Consider the following 27944-nt stretch of genomic DNA (forward strand, 5'->3'; position numbering starts at 1 on the left):
CACCAAATGAAAGCTATATTGAGCAGAATTCTACATGTAAACAGCAGGGAGGTGATATCTAAAACCGCTCCTTTGGTTCACTAAATTTTCTCCTTTTTGGCACTGCATCTTGACTAGAGGAGAGTTCGTACTGATGAACCTACCAAGAGAAAATAGATTGCATTTCAGATCCCTGTATTTCACAAACCATGGCTCTTTCAGTTGTGTTAGGTATCTTAACATGGAAAAAGAACTTCATAACAAGAATCAACTATATGAAACATAAAGCTGTTCAAAGAATATCTAATCCTTCCAATGACATATGTGCTCACGATTGCAAAGCTTGGGATAATATTTTGATAGTAATCAGTTAAAGTACAAGAACTTTCTCATGTACTATTGAAAGGAGTTTAAAAGTTATTTATGATCTAAGGACAAAGGCTCTTTTGTGACGCTGCTTCAAATGCAAGTAAACTTTTCTTAGAAGTTCCACTTTAACATCTAAAGCTAATGGTAAGTAGGTAGTACACATCATCAACCTGTCAAGACACAGGGTTTGATTCTGATTACACTTACATTAATTTTCACTGATTTAACTCCACTGACTGCAATGGAGTTACTTCTGGTTTATTTAAGTATAAAAGAAGACCAGAATTTGGCCCTCAGTCTTTACTTAATTTGTTGTATTCTTTCTTATCTAAAGTAATAATGTTTGTATATCTCTAACCTTAAATAGTAATAATAATGAAAGGTTTATTTTCACAGACAGATACAGAAGTAGTAACTATGTACTTATCTCCCTTTATTCTGTTTTCCCAATAACAAAAATACTGAATGAGGTTTTGGGGTTGGGATTAGAGAATGCTCATTTAAAACTGTTATAGTGATAAACAGCATCTTGAAAAATCACCAGAGCTTTTTGTTTCATATTATGCATTTTATTTTCCATTTAGAGATTGTCATAAATATAAAGGGAAGGGTAAACCCCTTTGAAATCCCTCCTGGCCAGGGGAAAGCTCCTCTCACCTGTAAAGGGTTAAGAAGCTAAAGGTAACCTCGCTGGCACCTGACCAAAATGACCAATGAGGAGACAAGATACTTTCAAAAGCTGGGAGGAGGGAGAGTAACAAAGGGTCTGTCTGTAGTCGTCTTGGCCAGGGACAGAACAGGAATGGAGCCTTAGAACTTTTAGTAAGTAATCTAGCTAGGTATGTGTTAGATTATGATTTCTTTAAATGGCTGAGAAAAGAATTGTGCTGAATAGAATAACTATTTCTGTCTGTGTATCTTTTTTGTAACTTAAGGTTTTGCCTAGAGGGGTTCTCTATGTTTTTGAATCTAATTACCCTGTAAGATATATACCATCCTGATTTTACAGGGGGGATTTCTTTATTTCTATTTACTTCTATTTTTTATTAAAAGTCTTCTTGTAAAACACTGAATGCTTTTTCATTGTTCTCAGATCCAAGGGTTTGGGTTTGTGGTCACCTATGCAAATTGGTGAGGCTTTTTATCCAACATTTCCCAGGAAAGGGGGGGTGCAAGTGTTGGGAGGATTGTTCATTGTTCTTAAGATCCAAGGGTCTGGGTCTGTAGTCACCTAGGCAAATTGGTGAGGCTTTTTACCAAACCTTGTCCAGGAAGTGGGGTGCAAGGTTTTGGGAAGTATTTTGGGGGGAAGGACGCGTCCAAACAGCTCTTCCCCAGTAACCAGTATTAGTTTGGTGGTGGTAGCGGCCTGTCCAAGGGGTAATATTTTGTACCTTGGGGAAGTTTTGACCTAAGCTGGTAAAGATAAGCTTAGGAGGTTTTTCATGCAGGTCCCCACATCTGCACCCTAGAGTTCAGAGTGGGGGAGGAACCTTGACAGAGATATTTAATGCTTGCCACTAAATGCACAAAATATAACAACAAATCATTTTGCTTTCTGCATGCAACTTTAAAACTTACAAGCTTTTCAGACTCAGACCAAGTTCTCTTCTGGGTTTCTTTAGAACAGTTAGCTACTAAACGATTTTTGCAATGTTCCTGAGCCTGATTTTCACCAACCTTTACAGAAAGAAATTAACTATTAGTTTTAGAAGAAGACTGCAGACAGCTATAAAGCAACACACTGTGGATGCTATTGCTGTTCCCTAACCTGTGTTAAAAATTAATTAAGAGCTTTTCAGACTTGGGACAGGGAAGGCATGATTTTTCTTTATCTTGACATGTAATTTCCTTTCTTGACTGTAAATGATGAAGGCTGTTTCTTTATCTACTGAGACTGGCAGCACTTCTCCCAGAACTCTTATGAGGAAAAGTAATCCATATACAAGATCTAGTCAGGGGACCAAGGGTGAAGTGGCCATGCAGGCATACTTATGTACCCCCGGTCCACTGTGGAAAGCGTTTCTATACCAGCCCCATACAGGCCAGAGCAGAAGGCTGCAAAGGACTCCGGCCAGTAAGGGGGCCAAAGAATCCATGTTTACATGGATCAAGTGTCCCCCTAAATCTTACAAACTAGTGCAAGGGGCTAAGGATACTATTTCAGCCATAGGCTTATAGCCACTGAGAGAGGAAGGGCACATGGACCACAGAACAGCCCTGTACTATGCCCCTGGGCTGAGGGTGGCTTGAGGTTTTCACCGCCCAAACCCCTGTTCCACTTCTATAAAGCACAAATACTCAGGCACCATGTAGGTGAAGTGGATTTCAAAACTTTAGCTACCACGCATAAGCATGAATATGCAAGTAATAATGTTTTTTTCAAGATATGTAAAAATCACACATCTGTGATTAGAATTCTGGCCCAGTATTTTATAAGAGATATGGAACAATACATTGGATTAAGTTCTCACCTAGCACAGGTCTGGCAGAGAACATGGCCAAGTAAAGAATACAAATAAATCCTCATGAATCCCTCTGAAACTATACAATTAAAAACCACACACTTAAGTAACTTTTAGAAATAGGCATTCACTTTTTGACATTAGAAATACAAAGGTGTTGTTCATATTCCTAAAATAAAAAGAGCTAAAAAAATAATCTGAAGTGAATTCTGGTCCCAAAGAAGTCAAGAGGAGTTGCCATTGACTTAAATGGGACCAGAATTTCAATCCTGGACTGTAAATTGTATTTAAGCACATGTTTTCATTCTGTATTTGGAATAGAAAGAGTTTGTTGTTTAAAAAAAAAAGGATACTGACTGTGTTGCTATGAAATATTTTTCCACTTCTTGTCCTGCCCTCTGACACATCAAGTTCAGATGTCTTAACTGCTAACTGATCAACCTAAAATGGAAAATTAGCATTATTTCAACATAAGAATCCTCTTAGAATTAAGAGGCAAATTAGGATACATAGAGCTCAATCATGCAAGATGCCAAGTGCTCGCCTGCCCCAATCCATCACAGTACTTAAGCATGTGCTTAACTTTAAGCACAAGTCGTCCTATTGAAGGCATGTGCATAAGTACCAGCGCCTAAATCAGTGCCTCAATTTTTTTCAGTTATAGTCAGTCACTGGCTATTACCAACGGGTCAATTTGAATTTGAGCCTCAAGGATCTGTAAGAGAAGTACTCCTGTTCTGTATTTGCATGTTACTACTCTCAGTGTTGTTTTCAGAGAGTACAATATGAATTGTCACGATTACAACACCCAGATTTACCTTAGACTTCCATCAACATTTCAAAGCAGAGATTTCTACTGAAGCTAAATGACTATTATGAATGTGACATACTTTTATGAAATTAAAGCCAAACAGAAATTTTTCCAGATGGTTCTAAGTGGTTGTTGATGGGAGTTCCCAGCCTAGAGATTCCATTTGACAGTGTTTCCTTGAGTCCATCTCCTCGTATAAAGAGTTGGAGGGTGTTAAATTGACAGCAGAATATGAATGGATTTGTATATGTTTTCTAATTAAAATCTATTATACCATCTTTGGAATGTTGCCAGGCTGGGCCTTTTGCTTAGCAAGAGAGACTTGAAATCAGTCACAAATACTTTTATATTTAAAGGTTTGACTACTGCAATTCTTTACTTGCAAATGCAACCAGTAAATAGGTTTGTCAATGTTAAAAAAATAAGTTTCTAGAAGGAAGAGTCTTTATTAACGATGCTTTATGATGATGGAACTCCCTTCCTTTTCTGCTCATATCGCCCAGTCTGTCAGAACTTTTAAAACTGAAGAAATAGCTCTTTGCTACTGCTTTTAATTGATTTTTACAATTTTGAACATTTTAGTCATATTTTATTGTAAAACATGTTGTTCAGGACAAAATATACATGCATTTTATTGTTAATAATTATAGCTATAGCATTCAATAACTTTATGTAGAGAGTCGCCATACATTAAATTAATTGCTCAAGAGGTCTCAAAATTCAAAATGTTAGTTTGAATAATAAAGAAACTTCACAAAACCCTAGGAAAAGTATTTTAGGAGTAAGACTGGAAGAGAATATAGCTTTTATACCTGAGAATGAGAAACAGGTTTATTCTGGCTTTCTTCAGACCTCGTAAGTTCATTTTCTTCACAAGTTAAACTTAATTCTGTGAAAGGTTTGTTAAAACATGTTCTAATATTAACAGCATTTTTACATTTTTTTTTTTTAAGACATCAGGGTGATATGCATATAATAAATGTGACAGCCAGACAGACAGGATAGCCAGACACTTGGAAAAGGCTCTATTCTGCATGCAAGTAACTATTAACATTAGTGGGAATTACTGTGCCTCATGTCTTTAGCTCACTGGGCCTCATTCTCATTTACACGAAAGCCCCTTTACACTGACAGAGTGCTGTAAAGGGGCATTAGTATAAATGAGAATCAGGCCTACTATCTCCTGTTATTGGAAACAGGCACGTAAAGAGACATACTTATGTCTGTGTAACACAGATTTATACAGAATGCCCTTAGAACCTGTGGGCTTGATTCTGCAAACTTGTACTTATGTAAGTAGTCCTTATTAATAGTCCCAATGAATTCACTCACATTAGTTAGGACGAACTCAGAGATTAAGCATTACAGGGTCTTGCAATCAAACTGTTGAAAACTCATGACCAGAGCCGACAGGTTTCTGCTGAACTGATTTTATGATTAAAATGTTAGAGCTAAACCTTGCTCCTATCGACTGAAATGGAATCAGGATTTGGCCCTTATGCTTTGTGCCAAGAATTCTGCATCACAAATTTGCAATAACAGGTAGTTGTCTGTTTTACTTCTGTAATGTTTCAGGGGGAAAAGTATTTTTTTAGGTAAAATCTCAAGTGATGTAGTACTCTTCTATTCTAAATATTTAACCTATTTTAACTGATAAGATATAAATAGAACACAGCAAAAATTCAGAATAGAAAAATGAAAAGTGACTTAAAAGAAAAGCATAGCAAATATATTACTAGTACTGTTGTGGGTTGAGCTAAAGCTTGTTATAATCAGGGCATAACCACCAACTTCATCCAGGTGGCTGAAACAACAGCAGTAGCACCCAAAACACAGGCAAATGGGAAAAAATTGAGTAGAAGCTGAATCATGTGGCCCAAGGGGTTTCAAATGTAAGGACTCAGGTTTTGATTGGTTGAAATGTTTTGGAGAGAGAGAGAGAGAGAGAGAGAAGGAGGCAGTGAGACTAGAGACCCAGAAGAAGCAAGAAAGCCAAGCAGACAGTGCAGAAGTGCTGGTAATGTGGCCCGAAGAGACAGCTATGAGAAAAATCTTTTGGGGGCATAGAGTGCTGGCTGGAAAGGCAAGTTTTGAATAAAAAGCAAAGGAATTGTCTCCTGCTGTTTAATTCCCACAGAGTTCAGGGAAACAGGACTTTATGTATAATGTTTGTAAAGAAACAAGAAAATCTCTGGCTCTATCAATTTCTTCTCCTAATGGAAACAACATATAGAGGCCTGAACTTTGGCTATCCTATGGATCAAAAGGGATAACGGTATTAAACTGAGTGTGGAACTATATGTTACATAGTCTACTTCTCATTTCAGCAACATAGGAACCAGGTAGCAAGAGCTGAGCTGTCCTGAACTGTATATTTATTACCTCCAGCTTTTACAGATGTATTTGCATTATTCTTAACTTCCATTTTATTATCTGCGACAAAATCTTCCTATGTAAAAAAAGAAAAAGAAAGAAGATATTTTAAAATTTTATATTGGATTCTTAATGGAATAAAAATAATCATATAAAAACATTAAACTGAACTAATTAGAGTTGGCCCTAAACTGCTAGGAGAAGGGCCCATGTCTTCAATCATGGCATCGTGTAATTATTAACACAAAACCTTAACTTAGTGATCAGGACACGCACCATCCACCCAAAATCTTAAAAGCATGTAAATAGGAAGTTAAGGGAAATTTTCTTATATTCCTTGCCACTTTTATATTGCCTACAAAACTGCCAATAACACACTCCAACACTCCATGAGATATTCATTACCATCTCCAACCAATACCAAATACCAATCTGCACTCATCTTAAAACTTTAATGGCAACCTCTTACACTCCAGTATTAACAGTTGGGCACATGTGACTGTCATACATTCCATGCCTGTGGGAAGTTAACCTGCCTTGGTTTTTGCTAAGGTTGCTGTCAAATAAAAACTTCGTTGCAACTTTAAATATGGCACAGCTATTTTTCCACAAAAAATAGTTTAGTCTGTGCTCAGGATTACAAATAATAATTCCTCATGTTTAGGCCCAAATCTTGCAAATGGTCATGCATGTAACATTATTCATGTGACTAGTCCAGAGGAGGGCAAACTACGGCAGTTAGGGGTGGAGGGTCCAGGGGCAGTCAGGGAGAAGGGGTGGTTGGATGGTGCAGGGATCCCAGGGGGGGCAGTTAGGAAGGAGAGGGGAGGGTTGGATGGGGCGGCGGGGGGCAGTCAGATGGGGCGGAGGGGTTGGATAGGGCGGCGGGGGGAAGTCAGAGATGGGGGTTCCGGAGGCAGTTAGGGGACAGGGAGACGGAGTGGTTCGATGGGGCACAGGTCCCGGGGGGCAGTCAGGAAGGAGAAGGGGGGTTGGATGGGGCGGCGGGGGGCATGAGTCCTGGGGGGGCCGTCAGGGAACAGGGAGGGTTGGATGGGGCAGGAGTCCCAGGGGGGCCATCAGGGGGTGAGAAGCAGGGGGGTCGGATAGGGGGCGGGGGCTGGGGCACACCTGGCTGTTTGGGGAGGCACAGCCTCCCCTAACCGGCCCTCCATACAATTTTTGAAACCCGATGTGGCCCTCAGGCCAAAAAGTTTGCCCATCCCTGTCCTGATCCATTAAGTTCATTTATGTTAATCATGTGCATAAGTGTTTGCAGGATCAACGCCCTACACAGCAAGAAAATCCAAAGTTAGACACAATCTCCCACCTACTACTATGATGCTGCACAAAATTTACCAATGCTAGTAACACTATATGTCAGTTTAGGATATAAAATGAAGTATAATTTGTTCAATTAAAATAACTGGGGAGATGATTTATAGACAATGTAACTGAGTTGGAATTTATCCAGGACACCATGACTATCATATACTCCCTTCCATTTTATGAAACATTGTATGGGATTTCAGATTTAAAAATTTTATTAAAGCTAATGTTAAAAAAAATATATAACACATAGGTTGCAAAAAAAGTGTCTGTACATCTAGGTATAGTGCTTACATTATCCACACCTATAAAGTTAGTTTCTAAAAGTCATATGATACATAGAGTAAATAATCAGCAATAACCCAAATTTAGGTGAATGGATTTAACAATACAGTTTAGATATTAGAATCCGAATACTTGGGTACATCACTCATGAAAAGTTGTACAGAGATTTGGTTGTGGAAAGCAAAATATAACAATGAGTGGAGATTGTCCCTCAGTAATTGAGAATTAGGTAGGTTGTCCATTTAGAAAATACAATCCATGAGGAAAGTATTTCAGTTACTTTCCTGATGGCACTTCTCATCGGCAACTAAAGATACTGCAGCCCATCAGCACCATACTGTTGCACTAGTTCAATGTAGATCTCTATTATGAAAATAAAAATAAACTGATTGCTCCAGTTTGAGCAGTAAAATTAAGAAGAGAAAAAATCTAAACGACTGTATGTAATTTTATCTGAATATCTTTGGCAACTGAATGTTTTATTAAAACTTTGCAATAATGGACAATATAAATGGTTATTGACCCTTTCCAAGAGAGTTCAAATTGTAAAACATTTTAGATATAAATAGCATGTAGCAAGGTCTGAGCCCTTACATTTATTTGCTGGTCCTGTTCTTCTGGATCATCTTTGTCTAGTCTGATTAATTGCGTAGGCACCTTAGAGTCTCCTTGCTTTAGCATGTTTTTATCAATATTTTCCATTCGTTCTTTCTCAGTTGTCACTTTAACTTTCAGCATATGAAAAGGGGTTGGCACCTCACCCACATTTAGGTAAATAGGCTCTCCCTCAAATATCATTGTGTCACAATCACCCTCTTTAAAACCAGGAGGCTGGTAATCAGGTGGTGTAACTGCAGAAAATAATTCAGGAAATATGCTGTTATAGGATGAAGTGTGTTCTTACTCTTGGGGAAAAAAATTTATATGTATTTGAATGAAACAGATTTTTTTTTCCTTTGAACAAAGAGCATTACTCCAAACCACAGTCTTTTTATTTATTTTGTTCCATTTTTTATATTCCATATTCAGTTTGTAGTAAATAAAACCTATTTTTCTACACAATAGAAAAGAATCTGATTAGAACATTCAATATGCACAAAAAGATAACCTCAAAAAAACAATTACTGTATAAAACTGATATATTTAAAAAATTTAAGTTACAAAAACCATTTAAGCGGTATACAAAACTAGGTCTAACTTTCCCATCAAGAGTTTGGCCCTTATTTAATCTTTGAAATACACTCCTGTGTTTTCCTTAATAAAAATGCATCATGTTCAGAATGCTTCTGAAAATTTCACACAGTCAAATTTCTCACTGTTTTAATTTCCAAATGAACATACTGAGCTGCAGTTTTTAAATATCGAAGGTGAAATCTTGACTCCACTGAAGTCAATGGCAAATCTCCCAATGATTTCAATATGGCCAGGATTTTACCGCAATAACTCTGAAAATTCAGGACTATGCAGAAGTAAACATATATGAGAAAGCTAACATCTGTTTACCTTTAACATTCATAAAAATTATATGAAATGCTGTTTCAATCATTTTTAAATATTTATTTATACACTAGATAAATCAAGATAATGTGGAAACAGTACCTTCATCATAATAAAAAAGCTTCATAGTCAAGCAGATATCATTAGGTAAAGGGCCCAGATTCTGCATCAGAACATAAATCTTACGAATGAGGAGAATACTTGCTTTCTTGGTGTCTGTACATGTGATGTTGGAATCATTTCCTTTATTCTTACTAGGAATGAACAAAGTATTCAGATCTTTTATGGGTACGAAATTGTTTCTAATGTTATAAATATACTGTTAATTACTTATAAGTTACTATAAATATTTCAGGCAAGTGAATATCACACTATTAGCTAGGTAAATCTTCGTAAAGTAAATTAGACTTGTGCATTCTCAGCACATCTTAGGATCAAGTCCTAAATCAGGGGCTTCAGCTAGTTATGAAACCCACTACTGTACTTTATTAGAGAGAAAAGGCAGGTGAAAGAAAATCTTTTATTGGACCAACTTCTGTTGGAGAGAGAAACAAGCTTCGAGCCACACAGAGCTTTTCTTCAGGTCAGGGAAAGTTACTCTAAGTCAGTGTCACTGCAAAATGCAGGGTGGAACAGATTGCTTAGCATGAGTAGTTAGCACTCTGACTGCACACCACTAGTTGTCACCTCCCCCAGCCCCACTGAAACTCATTTGGGGTATCCTCAACTACAACCCATACTCAATGGGGATCCCATCCTGAAAGAAATCTTTCTTGAAGCCCCAATTCTGGCCTTCAAACTACCCCCGCAACCTCTCCAAGCTCAACAGAAGCAAGCTCCCCACAGACCAATACACACCAACTCAAAGCGGCACCAGACTCTGCCAGAAGAACAGATGCAAAACCTGCAAATGTATCTCCACTGCTACAAGGATCAACACCCCCCACAACATAGACCCCTACACATGCCTATCACAATACTAGATGTGGTATACTTCATCCAGTGCACTAAATGCCCCAAAAACAACTATGTGCATGAAACCAGACAATCACTATGCTGTCAAATGAACTCACATGGAATGATAAAAGACAAAAACACCGTATCACCTGTGGGTGAACAGTTGTCATAAAGTGATCACTCTATATCTGACTAGGGCTGTCAAACAATTAAAAAAATTAATTGTGATTAATCGTGTGATTAAAAAACTAATTGTGATTAATCGCATTGTTAAACAATAATATAATACCATTTATTTAAATATTTTTGGATGTTTTCTACATTTTAAAATATATTGATTTCAATTACAACATAGAATACAAAGTGTACAGTGCTCACTTAATATTTATTTTTGATTACAAGTATTTGCACTGTAAAAAAACAAAAGAAATTGTATTTTGCAATTCACCTAATACAAGTAACGTAGTGCAATCTTTTTACTATGAAAGTTGAACTTACAAATGTAGAATTATGTACAAAATAAACTGCATTCAAAAATAAAACAATGTAAAATTTTAGAGCCTGCAAGTCCACTCAGTCCTACTTCTTGTTCAGCCAATTGCTCAAACAAGTTTGTTTACATTTGCAGGAGATAATGTTGCTCGTTTCTTGTTTACAATGCCACCTGAAAGTGAGAACAGGCATTCTCATGGCACTGTCCTAGCCAGTGTAACAAGATATTTACATGCCAGACGTGCTAAAGGTTCATATGGTATGATGGGATAACATGATTTTGGTAAATAATTGATCTTTAAATATTCATGGTAAATAGGCCCAATGGCCTGTGATGGGATGTTAGATGGGGTGGGATCTGAATTACTACAGAAAATTCTTTCCTGGGTATCTGGCTGGTGAATCTTGCCCATATGCTCGGGGTTTAGCTAATCGCCATATTTGGGGTCGGGAAGGAATTTTCCTCTAGGGCAGATTGGAAGAGGCCCTGGAGGTTTTTCGCCTTCCTCTGTAGCATGGGGCACGGCTCACTTACTGGAGGATTCTCTGCTCCTTGAAGTCTTTAAACCATGATTTGAGGACTTCAATAGCTCAGACATAGGTGAGAGGTTTTTCGCAGGAGTGGGTGGGTGAGATTCTGTAGCCTGCATTGTGCAGAAGGTTGGACTAGATGATCATAATGGTCCCTTCTGACCTTAGTATCTATTAATCTATGTCCCTTCATGCTTCAACCACCATTCCAGGGGACATGCGTCCATGCTGACGATGGGTTCTACTCAATAACAATCCAAAGCAGTGCAGACCCACCCATGTTCATTTTCATCATCTGAGTCAGATGCCACCAGCAGAAGGCTGATTTCCTTTTTTGGTGGTTCGGGTTCTGTAGTTTCCACATCAGAGTGTTGCTCTTTTAAGACTTCTGAAAGCATGCTCCACACTCCGTCCCGATCAGATTATGGAAGGTACTTGAGATTCTTAAATCTTAGGTCAAGTGCTTTAGCTATCTTTAGAAATATCACATTAGTACCTTCTTTGCGTTTGTCAAATCTGCAGTGAAAGTGTTCTTAAAATGAACTACATGTGTTGGGTCATCATCTGAGACTGCTATAACATGAAATATATGGCAGAATGCAGGGGAAACAGAGCAGGGGACATACAATTCCTCCTCAAGGAGTTCAGTAACAGATTTAATTAACACATTATTTTTTTAACAAGAGTCATCAGCATGGAAGCATGTCCTCTGGAATGGTGGCCAAAGCACAAAAGGGCAAATGAACGTTTAGTATATCTGGCACGTAAATACCTTGCAACGCCGGCTACAAAAGCAGAAGCGTTGCCAGCAGATCGAGGGAAGTGATTATTCCCCTCTATTTGGCACTGGTGAGCCCATATCTGGAGTACTGCATCTAGTTTTGGGCTCTCCAATACAGAGAGGATATGGACAAATTGGAGAGAGTTCAGCGGGGGCAACGGAAATGATTAGGGGGCTGGGGCATATGACTTATGAGGAGAGGCTGAGGGAACTGGGATTATTTAGTCTGCAGAAGAGAAGAGTGACAGAGGATTTGATAGCAGCCTTCAGCTACCTGAAGGGGGGTTCCAAAGCAGATGGAGCTCGGCTGTTCTCAGTGGTGGCAGATGACAGAACAAGGAGCGATGGCCTCAAGTTGCAGTGGGGAAGATCTAGGTTGGATATTAGGAAAAACTATTTCACTAGGAGGGTGGTGAAGCACTGGAATGGGTTACCTAGAGAGGTGGTGGAATCTCTATCCTTAGAGGTTTTTAAGGCCCAGCTTGACAAAGCCCTGGCTGGAATAATTTAGTTGGGGTCGGTCCTACTTTGAAAAGGGGACTGGACTAGATGACCTCCTGAGGTCTCTTCCAACCCAAACTTCTGTGATTCTAAGAAGAGCGCAGCATTATCTCCTATAAATGTAAACAAACTTGTTTGCCTTAGTGATTGGCTGAACAAGGAGGAGGATGAGTGGACCTGTTTTACATTGTTTTGTTTTTGTACACTTTTTGATTTCAATTACAACACAGAATACAATATATATATGAACATGTAGAAAAACATCCAAAATATTTAATAAATTTCAATTGGCATTCTATTGTTTAACAGTGTGATTAAAACTGCAATTAATTGTGATTAATTTTTTTACTTAATCGCGAGTTAACTGCGATTGACAGCCCTACTTTCTACATTTTTAATTATTTGTCTTAATATATGGAAATTCCTAAATCTAGACAGCACTTTTTAAAAGTACTAACCCCAAACTATCTCTGTGTGTGCACACTTGTGTAGGGGAAACCAGAAAAGGGCAGACAGAGGGCACTGTGAAATCCGTACATTAACTAGCGTACTAAGTAATATATCCTGCTAAAATGGTAATGTACCTTCAAGATAGGTACATCTGGAAAATATGTTTCCTTACTGAACTTAATCTTAAGATTCAGCTTCCAAAATCAAACAACCAGTAAGAAATTACACCAATATGTTAGCTCAACCTATTCTAGAAAGATATTGTTAATTGCATAGCAGAGAGAAACCAGGAGGACAATACCTGGTGAAATCCATTACCGGCCCATTGTTGGTGTATTTGAATTTGAACTGATAACATTCTGTAACTGTCTAAACACAAAACACAGTAATTATGGATCTAACACATACAGTATCAATTGTTAAGAAGTGAAATACGATATTGTTTCCTGTTTCCGGAAATATACTAGCCTTGCTTGCTTTTTAAACTGATGTCTACATGTCAAGCAAAAGTTATAATCCATCGTTACAATGACATTTCCATGGATTATAGCAGTGGTTCTCAACCTATTTATCATTGTGGGCCACACTGTTACCTTGGCCACAGGTTGAGAACCACAGCGTGCCCCCAAACCTGCCCAGCAGACCCCAATGCCCCAGCCTGCCTACAGACCCCTCCACAGAGTGGGACCAGGAGCAGGCCCCTGGCGTGGGGCCGCAGGGCAGCCCCTACCCCCCTGACGCCGCCACGCAGCAGCCCTGAACCCGGACCCCGCTTGGCAACAGGACAGGGCAGCCCCGAACCCGGACCCCACCACATGGGGCAGGGCGGCCTGGCAGCCCCGACCCTGGACTCCACTGTGCAGGGCAGTGCAGCCAGGATCCCGGGCATGGGGGCTGGGACCCCGGATCCCACTGGGCAGCCAGGGCTCTGGACCCCGTCGTGTCAGGTGGTGGAGCAGCCTGCAACCCAGACACCATGGGTCCAGCGGCCTTTAGCACACAGCTGGACCACAGCTGTGTGCTAATTGGGCTACATGCAGCCCGCAGGTTGAATACCACTGGATTATAGCTTTCTAATGTCATAATGAATCATTCTGACTTTTTTTATGCACGGCTTATTTATACAATTGTTGTCGCCATCAAATAAAATCAATGTCAGTAGTCTCGTCCTGCAGTCAAAAATTAAAAGAACAAACACAAGTTTGAGCTGAAGTTTTTTAAAGAAAATTTTCAGTTCAAAGTCTGTAATATTCTTAGTCACTGTCCAACAAATTTCATATACACCATACAGCACTAGGGTGACACCCAGTGGCTAATAAGATTATGTTTTGCTTGAAAGAATTCATGGAATTTACTGTAAAGAATTAAAAAGAAACTCCTGAGCTGTAGCTCACAAAAGCTTATGCTCAAATAAATTTGTTAGTCTCTAAGGTGCAACAAGTACTTTTCTTCTTATGAGCAGTTAATTCCATAATTGTTCACTATGGGATTTTTTGCACTTTCCTTTGAAGTGTCTGGTGCTAGTTACTGTCAGAGACAAGATACTGGACTAGATATCAGGTATGGCAATTCTTGTGTTAGGATATAACTTCTTTAGATAAATAATAGAGTGCACTTGGACGAAATGTGAAATATTCTATCTGCCTGTATATGCAAATTTTAATGTGAATGTTACTATCATCAGTCAACCTTAAATATTATATTAAGCTTACCTGAGGGTCTTCTGCATGGGTGTAGACCTATATTTTAAAAATAAATAATATAAATATGAGAATAAAATAAAATAAATACAGTGTATATAAATATACTTATTTTGAAAATTGTGTAAACATTTTAAAGATACTTACTGCTAGGACAACCATTCTTAGCTGTTTAAAATATAATTAAGGAAAGAAAAACAACAAATAAATTAAAATAATCCTGCATACCAATTTATAGTGCAGATTCAAAAAAACAAAATAACAAGTGGAAATTAGGACTCTGGTTTAGGAAAACATGTTTACATCCATCTCTGTGTAACAAAGGATATATGCATGTGCTTAACTTTAAGCAGATGCTTAAGTACCATTGACTTCAGTGCTTTGCTGAATAGGAATGCTTTCCTGAATCAGGGCATCAGAAATTTTTCCAAAGCCATATATCAGTTATCTAGTGCCAAATCCTCAGATGGTATAAACTGGGCAGAAGTCTTTACCACCAAGACTTATGGATCACATCCTGTGAGATGCCGAGCACCTGGAACTGCCATTAATTGTCACATCTGGCTAAATTGAAGTTATTTTGTAAACAGTAGCCCCAAAACCACAAGAGGCAGCTATTAGAAGTATACAAATACACGTTACAGTATATTAAAATATAACAAAATTATACTGGAAGACTTACATATTTTTTCTGCAAAGCATCATAGCATCCTAACATCCTGCAAAAATCAAATAATATTGTCTATCTACTACTAATTACCATTTTTATTTGCTTCTGATTACATAAAAATTCCCACAAAACAAAAAAATTGTGTCAAACCAACCTGATAGCTTTCTTTGACAGGGTAACAAACCTTGTGGATGGGGGGAAGCAGAAGACGTGGTATATCTTGACTTTAGTAAAGCTTTTGATAGTGTCTCCCATGACCTTCTCATAAACAAACTAGGGAAATGCAACCTAGATGAAGCTACTATAAGGTGGGTGCAAAACTGGTTGGAAAACCGTTCCCAGAGAGTAGTTATCAGTGGTTCACAGTTAGGCTGGAAGGGCATAATGAGTGGGGTCCTGCAAGGATCAGTTCTGGGTCTGGTTCTGTTCAATATCTTCATCAATGATTTAGATAATGGCATACAGAGTACACTTATAAAGTTTGTGGACAATACCAAGCTGGGAGGAGTTGCAAGTGCTCTGGAGGACAGAATTAAAATACAAAATGATCTGGACAAACTGGAGAAATGGTCTGAAGTAAATAGGATGAAATTCAATAAGGATAAATGCAAAGTACTCCATTTAGAAGGAACAATCAGTTGCACACATACAAAATGGGAAATGACTGCCTCGGAAGGAGTACTGCGGAAAGGGATCTGGGGGTCATAGTGGACCACAAGCTAAATATGAGTCAACAGTGTAACGGTGTTGCAAAAAAAGCAAATTCGCAGGAGTGTTGTAAGCAAAAACACAAGAAGTAATTCTTCTGCTCTACTCCACTCTGATTAGGCCTCAACTGGAGTATTGTGTCCAGTTTTGGGCACCACATTTCAGGAAGAATGTGGACAAATTGGAGAGTCCAGAGAAGAGCAACAAAAATGATTAAAGGTCTAGAAAACATGACCTATGAAGGAAGATTGAAAAAATTGGGTTTGTTTAGTCTGGAAAAGAAAAGAGTGAGAGGGGACATGATTACAGTTTTCAAGTATGTAAAAGGCTGTTACAAGGAGGAGGAAGAAAAATTGTTTTTCTTAACCTCTGAGGATAGGACAAGAAGTAATGGGCTTAAATTACAGCAAGGGAGGTTTAGGTTGGACATTAGGAAAAACTTCCTGTCAGGGTGGTTAAGCACTGGATTGCCTAGGGAGGTTGTGGAATCTCTATCACTGGAGATTTTTAAGAGCAGGTTAGACAAGCACCTGTCAGGAATTGTCTAGATAATTAGTCCAGCCACAAGTGCAGGGGACTGGACTAGATGACCTCTCAAGATCCCTTCCAGTTCTATATTTCTATGAAAATGAAATTCTTGGGTTTGTACTTCTTAATTTTACCACTACAAAAGTAATTTTTCATCCTGTTGATAATAGGCCACTTTAATTGAATTGTCTCTACCCCCTACTTGGTAAGACAACTCCCATCTTTTCATATAATACTATATAGATCTTCCTGCTGTATTTCCACTCCATGCATCTGAAGAAGTGGGTTTTAGCCCACGAAAGCTTATGCCCAAATAAATTTGTTGGTCTATAAGGTGCCACAAGTACTCCTCGTTGCTTTTGCTGATACAGACTAACACGGCTACCACTCTGAAACCAGTCTTATATACAAGATACTTACGAATACATATTCAGCTACATTTTTTTAAAAGCTGAACTCTTCTTTTTTGTCAAGCTTGAGAACATAATCCTCAAATTTAAAAGTTACAAAAATACAATAGATGTAATGTTAATGAAAATATTGTATCCCAACTTCGACCACTAAAGAATGAGGGCACTTTGGGCAGTCATTTATACCAGTGAAAATATTCTGATTTGGTAGCATTTTACATCCACGTTGTACTGAAGAAAATGACTACAACATAAGATGCAGAGCAACAAAGAAACAGGTCCTGAGAGAACCGTGAGAACAGGCAACAGTGGAAATAGGGACACACATTCTTGGCATGAATATAATTTTTGCATTAACTTGTTTTACCCCAGTTCAGCAGAATGCTTATGGATGTGCGTAACTTAAAATGTTAATCATCCCATTGGCATCAAAAAGACTACTCGCATGTTTCAGGTCACAAACATGCTTAAATACCTTGCTAATATGAGTCCCAAGATCGTAAATCTTTCCATAAAACCAAATGTTCAAGTTAAGCCCATTACATGGTACTGAAATGTATAAATTCTGATTTTTCAATGTGCAAAGTCTGTATACCAAAACAGTATATACTAAGCATTAAATACATCAAATGACCATTACTCACTAACAGTGAGCGAACAATTTTTCTTTGACTAGAGAGCTAATTTTGAGATTTGACACATTATAATACTGTTATGTATGCTATAGAATCTACGTACCATTTCACCAACTGAGTGGACCCAGGACAGTTCTTGTCTTCCCTCAAAATTTTGACACAGAGGTCTGAAACAAACAAATAAATTTTAGTTAGAAATGTACAGAAACAACACTAAAAAAATTACGTTAGCTTAAATAAGCTCTCTAAAATTATTTGTCACAAAAACAGAGAAATATCTTAGGTCAAAGGAATCTGAGAAACAGTATGTTACCATCTAGATATCTTGTTCCATAGGCACATTCTGGAAAAATTCCTCTTAGGTAAGTAATGCAGGATACTGATACTGCTAGGAGTCTCTTCACCAATATCAAAGACTGCTGTTCAGTACATATTTTATTAGGAAATGTTACTGCACTCTAAAATGTAAAGAGAAAGAGAGGGGAATAAATCTCCAGTATGCAGGGGGGTTTATTTTCATTCACTTGCCTTTCAAATATTGAAAACAAATAAAATGTTTTCTCACTAGCCAAATGTACACAGGTCTACTAATTTTATTTTATTTTAATGTTAAAGGAACTAACATGAAGCATTTTTCAACAAATAATCTCCATCTTTCTCTTGTTCACCTCCCTTGTTGAACATAGAATCATAGAATATCAGGGTTGGAAGGGACCCCAGGTGGTCATCTAGTCCAACCCCCTGCTCAAAGCAGGACCAATTCCCAGTTAAATCATCCCAGCCAGGACTTTCTCAAGCCTGACCTTAAAAACCTCTAAGGAAGGAGATTCTACCACCTCCCTAGGTAGAACATCAACATCAACATGTTCTCCCTAGGTAGAACATCATCTATGTTATGCTATGAGTCAACAGTGTGCCCTTGTTGCCAAGAAGGCTAACAGCATTTTGGGTCGTATAAGTAGGAGCATTGTCAGCAGATCGAGGGACATGATCATTCTCCTCTATTCAGCATTGGTGAGGCCTTATCTGGAGTACGGTGTCCAGTTTTGGGCCCCACACTACAAGAAGGATATGGAAAAATTGGAAAACGTTCAGCGGAGGGCAACAAAAATGATTAGGGGGCTGGAGCACATGATTTATGAGGAGAGGCTGAGGGAACTGGGATTATTTAGTGTGCAGAAGAGAAGAATGAGGGAGGATTTGACAGCTGCTTTCAGCTACCTGAAAGGGGGTTCCAAAGATGGATCTAGGCTGTTCTCAGTGGTAGCAGATGACAGAATGAGGAGTAATGGTCTCAAGTTGCAGTGGCGGAGATTTAGGTTGGATATTAGGAAAAACTTTTTCACTAGGAGGGTGGTGAAGCACTGGAATGGGTTACATAGGGAAGTGGTGGAATCTCCTTCCTTAGAGGTTTTTAAGGTCAGGCTTGACAAAGTCCTGGCTGGGATGATTTAGTTGGGGATTGGTCCTGCTTTGAGCAGGGGGTTGGACTAGATGACCTCCTGAGGTCCCTTCCAAACCTGATATCCTATGATCATCACTATCATATAATGATAGCCTCCAATTGTGTAAAGAGTAACACTTTAACTTTTTGCACTGTAAATAGTTCTATTGACTTGAATGTGAACATTCACTGTTCATAAAGCACATGCTTAACTCTTTGCAAATTGAGGACCTTAGTGTTTAACTGAACCCTGTGATGTTTTACAACTGTGCATAGTTCAATGAGACTACTTATGGCAATAAGAACTGCTCCTGAATAACTTCTGTTTATACAGGAACAAATTATATGAATCTGAAATACTTTTTTCAAGTTTAATTAGCTGCAGGGGTAATTTTGGGCAATAAAACAATCCTAAAAATAATTACTTTGTATTCCTGACTGCTGAAATCAACTGTGCCAAAAATACACTGAAATAAATTGAACCATACCATAGAATTTCTCTGCATCTGGGCAGTTGCCATATTGTCAGTCTTTTCCTATCTGTTAATAAAATTGGAATGTTAGTTTGCACTCTGATGACACATACACATGTAGATCCTGTCCATTCAGTTTTCAGAACACAGGCTGAGATCCACCAAGGTATTTAGGCTCCTAGGTTCCACTGAAATCAATACAAGTCAGGAGCCTAAATGCAAACCTTTACTTACGTGAACAATTTTTATTCATGTACGTAATCCCATTGATTTAAGTGTGACTACCTACGTGAATAAGGATCACTCATGGGAATAGAGATCTACAGTCTTTAGCCTGGTTTAAGTACACACTTCAGCTGACAGAACTATGTCAGGGGTGCAATGAATGCAGGCAGAATTCCCTAGCATAGACACAGCTATACTGGCAAAATGCACTTTTACCAATATAGCTTGTTTTGTTCAGGGGAGATGATTTTACTAATGGTACAAAATACAGCTGTGCCGGTATAGCTGCATCCACACTAGGTACTATCTACACTAGAAAATTAGATCAACTCAGCTACATCACTCTGGAGTTTGAAAGATCCAAACCTGAGTGACATAGTTAAGCCAATCTAGGTCCCTGTGTAGATACTGCTAGGTTGATGGAAGAATTCTTCAGTGGACCTAGCTACTGCTTCTTAGTGGGGCGCATTAGCTATGCTAACAGGAGAACCTCCTCTGTCAACATAAGTAGTGTCTATGCCAGTGGTTCTCAACCCGTGGCTCACTTGCAGCCCAATCAGCACACAGCTGTGGCCCATGTGACATCCTCAGGGCCACACAGGTGGTGTATATATATTATGTGGTTGCAGTCCACATAACACACAGACAGCTGCATGTATGGCCCACAACGATAAATAGGTTGAGAACCATTGGTCTACACTGTAATGTTTCAAGTGTGGCCAAGCCCTAGTAGTGCTTTGCCAGCATAGTACGCCAGTAAAGGGCTCCTAGTGTAGTTGTCGCCTTAGGCCTCGTCTACACTTAAAAATTAGATCATCCTAGCTACGTCGCTGAGGCCTGTGAAACATTCCACATCCTAAGCTGGGGTGGACAAACTTTTTGGTCCGAGGGCCACATCTGGGTATGGAAATTGTATGGCGGGCCATGAATGCTCTCAAAATTGGGGGTTGGAGTGCGGGGGGGTATCCAGCTGGGGGTGCAGGCTCTGGGGTGGGGTTGCGGGTGCAGGAGGGTGCTCTGCACTAGGACCAAGGGGTTTGAAGGATGTAAGGGGGATCAGGGCTAGGGCAGGGGGTTGGGGTGCAGGAGGGGGGAAGGGGTGCAGGCTCTGGGCGGTGCTTACCTCAAGCAACGCCCAGAAGCAGCAGCAGCATGTCCCCCCTCCAGCTCCTACACGGAGGCGCAGCCAGGCAGCTCTGCACGCTGCCCCGTCCGCAGGCGCCACCCCTGCAGCTCCCATTGGCCACAGTTCCTGGCCAATGGGAGCTGCAGGGGCTGCGCTTGGGGTGGAAGCAACATGCAGAGTCCCCTGGCCGCCCCTATGCCTAGGAGCTGGCGAGGGGGACATGTTGCTGTTTCCAGGAGCCACACGGAGTGGGGCAAGTCCTAGGCGGGAGCTTGAGGGCCAGATTAAAATGTCTGGAGGACCGGATGTGACCCTCAGGCTGTAGTTTGCCCACCCCGGCCCTAAGCGCTCTAGTTAGATCAGCATAACCACCCATGCCCAGCCCTGCGCAGGTTGGCAGAATTCTGCCACTGACCTAGCCACCGCCCCTCAGGTAGGTAGATTACCCACACAGATGGGGAGAGCCCATTCCCATCAGCATAGGGCACGGCCACACTACGGTGCTACCCGCAGCTGTGCCGCTGTATCTAGGGTGACCAGACAGCAAATGTGAAGTGTCAGGATGGGGGGTGGGGCGTAATAAGAGCCTATATAAGAAAAAGACCCAAAAATCAGGACTATCCCTATTAAATCGGGACATCTGGTCATGCTAGCTGTAGTGCGGCCATGCCCTTAGGACCTGGGTTTCTGCTTTAAAGGGCTCCTTCGGCGTCAGACGCTGCCCTAGCCAAAACAGACGGGGAAGAGACTCACTGGCCCAAGGCAGGACTCTGCAGGGCCCAAGGAGCCGGGGTGGGCCAGTGTGGGGAGTCTGAAATTAGAGGAGTTACGGCCAGTGGGGAAACTGAGACCCATGGGTGCGGGGGGCCAGGGAAACACGGGTCGCACCTCGTTGGAGCAGACGGGGGAATCCGAGCCGCCTCATGGGGCGCAACGCGCCGCGTACGCTGGCCCGGGAAAGACCCGCCCTTGCCTGGCCCGCGCTAGTGCTGCCCGGCGGCCGCCGCTCCCTGAGCCCGCCCGCGCCGCGCCGCGCGCACAGTAACCGTCCCCTGCCCCGCCCCTCGCAGGGGCCCGCGCGCCGACCGCTTTCCCGCCTTTTCCTCTCACGCTGTGGACGCGCGCGCGCCTTCCTCGGAACGGGGGCTGTGTGCATCGTAAGCGGCTCCCCCCCCCCCCCACTCTTTCCTTGCGCCCATCAGGGGGCCGTGTGCAAAGGCTTCAACGCCTCTTTGCCTTACACCTCAACTGACTTCAGCGCCGCTGATCCCTCCGCGAAGGGCCCTGTGCCAAGCGCTGCCTACCCCAGCTCCTCCCGAAGCTCCCTTCTCACCACGCCCTGGGGCTAGGGTGCACAGCCTGCCGCCTGTCCCTATGGTACCCTTGTTCCCCCACCTCCACTTTGTGTGGGGCCACGTGCAAAGGCTCGTCGCACCTTCTTCCCCTCACACTTTTGCCTCCCCACTACCCTAGGGTCACATACATAGGCCTGGTCTACGCTGAAAAATTAGATTGCCCGAGCTGCATGGCTCCGGGCCGTGAAAAGTTTCGCGCCCTGTGCTCTGATTTAAGGTCGCCCTAACCCTCTGGCGCAGCCAGATTAACCACAGCAGTGGGAGAAGCCCTTCCACCCATGCCGGAAGTGCCTATGCTATGGTGCTGCAGGGGCACCTCTGTGGTGTGGACAGAGCCAAAGGCTCGTTCTTTTTCTTCTCCTGCTATCGCCTCCATCTGTCTGCCCCGTCGCAGCACGTGCAATGGCTCTTCCTCGTGCCCCATTACCTCCCATCCAGCGCCACTTGCAACACGCTTTCCCCCATGGCCTCCTGCACCCCTCCTAGGGCCATGTCCAAAGACTCCACACCTTTCCCCTTCCCGCTGCTATCCTAGACTTCACAGAGGCTGGCCTGGGGAAGGGAAACTGGGGTTGCAGTTCGCTGGAAGAGGGGGAATCTGAGCCCACTCATGGGGATGTGTGTAAAGCACAGAGCCATTAAAACACCCACACTTGTGTAATGGTATTAGACTCATATTCTGTAATAGTTACAGACTGTAGGACGAGAGGATCATAAAAACATTAGATCATATTGGATAGTCCCTCTCATAGGGTGTATACACGATAGGACAGACAGACACAAGGACAGCCTAATAAATATGGCAATTTCTGAGGGAAAGTATTAAGAGAGGAATATATTCCATGTTGTTTTTTCATCGTTCTGCATTTCTTTGCCAGAAATGGAATTGGGGGGTTTTTTAAACTATTTTTGTGACCTGTATTTTGAAAAATATTTATTGTGCAATATTTAAAAAACAATAACATCTAAGTTAAAAATTTAACTAGCCAATTATCAAGCCTTGTCTTTCAGGTTTTGCTTTTATTTAGTAAAAAAGGACAAAAATATCAAAGTTTCCACAAATAAGCACTCTAATTAAGTGTCCTTTACTGTCCTGGTGCTATCTACACAATATTGTACCGACACTGATCACCACAAACTAAAGCTTCTGTGGGAAGTAATGCATGCAACATCTTACAATCCAATAGCAATTGCCTACATAGGAAAGTAATATTAGATGCTTTCCTAATATGTTTTTAACTTCTTTTAACGAAACAAGGAGAACCAGTATCATGTGACTAGTTGGCTGAAGTAGTTGGTGTAGATGATTTTCTGAAAGCAACTCTAGGCTGGTTAGGGAACATGAAAGCAATATGTCAAGAGGGCTATAACTAGCACTCATGAAGTTTTATAGCAAGCAAAAAGAAAAGGAGTACTTGTGGCACCTTAGAGACTAACCAATTTATTTGAGCATAAGCTTTCGTGAGCTACAGCTCACATAAATTGGTTAGTCTCTAAGGTGCCACAAGTACTCCTTTTCTTTTTGCGAATACAGACTAAACACGGCTGTTACTCTGAAACCTGTCATATAGCAAGCAGTGATTCTTCTTACAGTAGTTTTTTGTTCTTGCATTTGACAGGTCTTTTGGGGTCCATCAAGTTTGTATGATTCAAGACAGGACTTATTTATTGAAGACTACAGTTCTTTGGGGAACTCAGAACAAAATGAATTTAAAAGCATGTTTGACTCTTCATTCCTGCCCACCAGGATTAAGTCTATTTTTCACATCAGTGGATAGCTGGCAAATGAAGCTATTCCACAAAGGTTGCCCCTGTTTTTTGCCATCCGGATATAACCTTGATCACCCCATCTGGTTCCCCAGCTGCAGAAGAGAAACAAAAAATATATATGTGTTTTTATATATAATGTTAAATCTTAATACAGGTTCCCTGGTATTTTTTGTTTTGGGAGGGGGGGTCCTATCGACTTTTTATAGTATGACCATCTTAGCAGGGCAAATCTTGTTACTGCTGTTCCTGACACAAAATTTAATTGTTACAGTTCCTTTTCAGTTGTGGCTGAGTGGAAACTAGAGATGCAGAGCACTTTTACAGATCAGAGTCTGAATGTTTTATAAAAGGAGAGGTCTCCATGAAAAGCAAGATTTTAAATTAAGCATAAATAAGCCTTAGCAAAAATAAAAGTGTGCTCCTAGAACTCAGAATCTCTGAAACCATTGCACACTAGAAGTGTATTATAAATAATAAGAAATACAAATAAGCATACCCAGAATTCACTTTGCAGATAGGGATGTATCAATAAACACATAATTGTTATCTTTGTCAGAACACAGATACCCTGTTAAAGCTCAATAGTTGGGTAATGGTAATAAGCTCACATCCACACTCAAAGAAAGACTAAAAATGGGGAAAAGACTTCCACAACCTTTTTGAAAAGAGTACCGGGCATGCCCATTAGTTTCATAATTATTATCTGTCTGGTTTGCATTTGAGAAATTTGCAGAATTATCTCATATTTTACTTCAGACCCACACAATGTATTTATTTCCTCTTTGCAGGCCACTAGTCCAGCAATACATCAAAATTATTACGCATTGGAAATCATTTAAAAAACATAATGTCAGAGTTCAGGGCCAAAATCTAGGTCTATAATAAATCATATGAATACATGTTTTTGTAATTGAAAAAGTTCAGTGAAATTTCAAGTAAAATTAAATGTATACACTTGTCTTCTGGAATGAACTATTCCTCTCTGTTTTTGAAACTCAAAGTCTTTAACCTTGTGCTGGTCCATGAGAATCAGAAAGCAAAACTGATTAGAGAAAGGGAATGAAATTAACTAAACTAGTTTGTGTCAAGCTGCCTGTCATGTGCAAAACCTAAACAGAATTAATAGTGAAAAGTAAATTAGAATTTTAAAATATTCTTTTATTTTTAATAATCAGAGATATGGCTAACAGAACAGTTAAAGACTTTTAAAACATATTTTATTTATTTTGATGCTGTCCTTGTAAAGTACTAAACCAATTCTTTAAGATGAAATTATATTTTAAAGAATTTTTAGTAAAGGTATTTTAATTAAAGAAAACTCATCCTTACCTGTTTTTGACGAGCCAGTATGGCACACCTTTGTCCACACAATATCCCACAACAAGAACGGCATGGTTTAAACGTGAGGAACTGCATTCTGAGTCGTAGTACACACCTGAAAATGTTTTATTTATTTATTTATGAAACAGCAGTGCCCAGAAGCCCCAATCAGGAGCATTGTGCTCCTGTGATAGGCATTGTATAAATGCATAGGAAGACAAAGTCTCTGTCCCAAAGAGGTTACAGTCTAAAGCCCCAATTCTGCAATGAGTTCCACACAAGTACAAAGGTACACCCATGTGGAGCTCATTGCTGGACTGTGGCCTAATTTAAAACAAGAGCTAATGAATGAGTATATAACTGTAGGACAGAAGTGGGGAGGGAGGACAAGGGTGACAGTTCAAAAAAACCAATGGTTGCATAGGTTAACTATATATACCACTTAAGGTTTCTAAATCATTTAAAAGAGAGATGTAAAAATGATATAAAACAGAATAAAGATACAATTGGCAAATCTGCATTTGATTTTGAAACCGTTTTCCTAAAACAGGTAACAGGTCAATGGGTTGCTGTTTTGGAAACCTGAACCTCACAGGTACAGGATATACTGTTTCACCAATGCTGTAAATGGAGGTTTCAGAGTAACAGCCGTGTTAGTCTGTATTCGCAAAAAGAAAAGGAGTACTTGTGGCACCTTAGAGACTAGCCAATTTATTTGAGCATGAGCTTTCGTGAGCTACAGCTCACTTCATCAGATGCATGCCGTGGAAACTGCAGCAGACTTTATATATACACAGAGAATATGAAAAAATACCTCCTCCCACCCCATTGTCCAGCTGGTAATAGTTTATCTAAAGTGATCATCAGGTGGGCCATTTCCAGCACAAATCCAGGTTTTCTCACCCTCCACCCCCCCACACAAATTCACTCTCCTGCTGGTGATAGCCCATCCAAAGTGACAACTCTTTACACAATGTGCATGATAATAAAGTTGGGCCATAGTCTAATCAAAAACAATTTGGGAATCTGACCCTGTAATCCTTTCTTATGTGAAGTTGATGGATCTACTTCTAAATCGGCTTTGCAGGACCAGATGTTAAGATGAATTTTTTTAAGTTCCCAAGCTTCTCTCACTGCTGGAGCACACACAGGAAGACGATTGATTGGTTTCCTTACATCTTTTCCTCAAGTCAGAGAGCCCCTAGTATATCAGCAGAATTATTTCTAAGTAGGATGTTTCCCCACCCCCAATAATTTAATAGAGTCATAGATTCCAAGGCCAGAAGGAATCACTGTGATTATCTAGTCTGACTTCTTGTATAACACAGGTTGTAAAACTTCCTCAGAATAATTCCTAGGGCATATCTTTAAAAAAAAAAAATCCAATCTTGATTTAAAAATGGTCCATGATGAAGAATCCACCATGACCCTTGATAAGTTGTTCCAATAGTTAATTACACTCACTTAAAAATGCATGTCTTCTTTCCAGTCTGAATTGGTCTAGCTTCATCTTCTAGTCATTGGATCTTGTTATACCTTTTCCTGCTAGTTTGAATAGCCCATTATTAAATGTTTATTCCCCATGTAGATATTTACAGAATGTAATCAACTCACCCCTTAAATTTTCCAGGGCTGCTCTTCGACCCTGAATCAGCAAACCACTTACTAGCATGTACTTCACTTTAGGCATGTGAGCAGTGTGACAGACTGACATGTACAAACTTTATTGAATTAAGTTAAACCTTACTGAATTATGTTTAACATATTTGGAGTTGTATTAAAAATGCAAATATGTATGCACTATTGTGGGATTGTATGGAACTTCAAAATACTTTTTGGAACACTACTTGTAAAGTGAATTTCCTAGACTGTACTTGAGAGGAGGGAAATACAAATTATCCCCTCCTGAGCTTGCCTATTGAAGCTACACCCTGGGGAGAGACCAGTTACCTACTCTTGGAAACTCCAGATGAAGGACACTGCACCTTATAAAAAGTGGACTAAACACATTCTGAGAGCACTTGTTCTGAGCTGAAGCTGTGATGAACTTGTAGCCCAAGGAATCCACTTGGGTCAGAATCTGAATGACTGCTTCTGCCAGAATCTATGTTAGGGTTGTTGGGGTGAATTCTGGTGAGCTTATTAATATGCATGTAGGTTCTTTTATTGTTTTTTATGTGTTTTCTCTGTAATGCTTTTTACTGTAAGAATAAAATAGGCTTGCATAGGAAGAACTGTGTGGTACTTATAACTTTTGACAATCATTCTGTTATCAAGAAGTAGGTGCCTTAGGTGCCACAAGTACTCCTTTTCTTTTTGCAGATACAGACTAACACGGCTGCTACTCTGAAATTCTGTTATCAGTCTCTGAAGAGAAAGCAAGCAGGTATGGTTGGGGAGCCTATTTCTTCTGGGAATAATTAAGTGAAGGCAGGGAACTGTGTGCATCCTGGAAATAACCCAGTAAGAAGGGAGAGAGACATGTGTCTGCACCCAAGAGAGGCAATGGCTGGGGAGCTGGAAGCCTGAGAATGGTACCCTTGCTAGACCATTGAGGAAAAATACAGATGCAGTTGCCCTGAACCGTGACAATTAGTTCTGTTCATTTCAGTGGAGCTATTCACATGCTTGAAGTTAGGTTTGTGTTTTGTTGATTCAGGGTCTTTGTCTCTAATTTTGTTAAGAACTATTTAGGTCTCAGAAAATACAGGGAAAGAGAAAACTGCTTACCACTGTGGTATTGATGGAAGGATCTCAAAC

General features: G+C 40.2%; 1 protein-coding gene across 1 annotated transcript; it reads right to left on the reverse strand.

Annotated features, from left to right (window-relative positions):
• On the reverse strand, positions 1-27944 carry HORMAD1 (HORMA domain containing 1). The gene is made up of 16 exons (XM_084613933.1): positions 27915-27944; positions 25194-25299; positions 19404-19455; positions 17785-17929; positions 17575-17638; positions 15203-15239; positions 14668-14688; positions 14533-14559; positions 13122-13189; positions 9211-9362; positions 8206-8462; positions 6007-6073; positions 4437-4513; positions 3171-3254; positions 1930-2028; positions 1-139 (listed from the first exon to the last, which is right to left on the reverse strand). Exons 3-16 carry the CDS (start codon positions 19434-19436, stop codon positions 59-61), a joined length of 1212 nt encoding a protein of 403 aa, XP_084470059.1. The 5' UTR covers positions 19437-19455; positions 25194-25299; positions 27915-27944; the 3' UTR covers positions 1-58.

The sequence above is a fragment of the Lepidochelys olivacea genome, assembly GCF_965140295.1.
Source record: "Lepidochelys olivacea isolate rLepOli2 genome assembly, chromosome: 24".
Classification (NCBI taxonomy): Eukaryota; Metazoa; Chordata; order Testudines; family Cheloniidae; genus Lepidochelys; species Lepidochelys olivacea.

Bases quoted from the DNA above. Each gene is read 5' to 3' on its own strand.
- HORMAD1 (XM_084613933.1), bottom strand. From the start codon at position 19,436: ATGGCAACTGCCCAGATGCAGAGAAATTCTATG. The intron at 15,240-17,574 runs GTACGTAGATTC...TGATTTTTGCAG, and splicing joins TCCACTCAGTTGGTGAAATG to GATGTTAGGATGCTATGATG. The intron at 4,514-6,006 runs GTAATAAATATA...AACCTTTCACAG, and splicing joins TACATCTGTAAAAGCTGGAG to AATTAAGTTTAACTTGTGAA.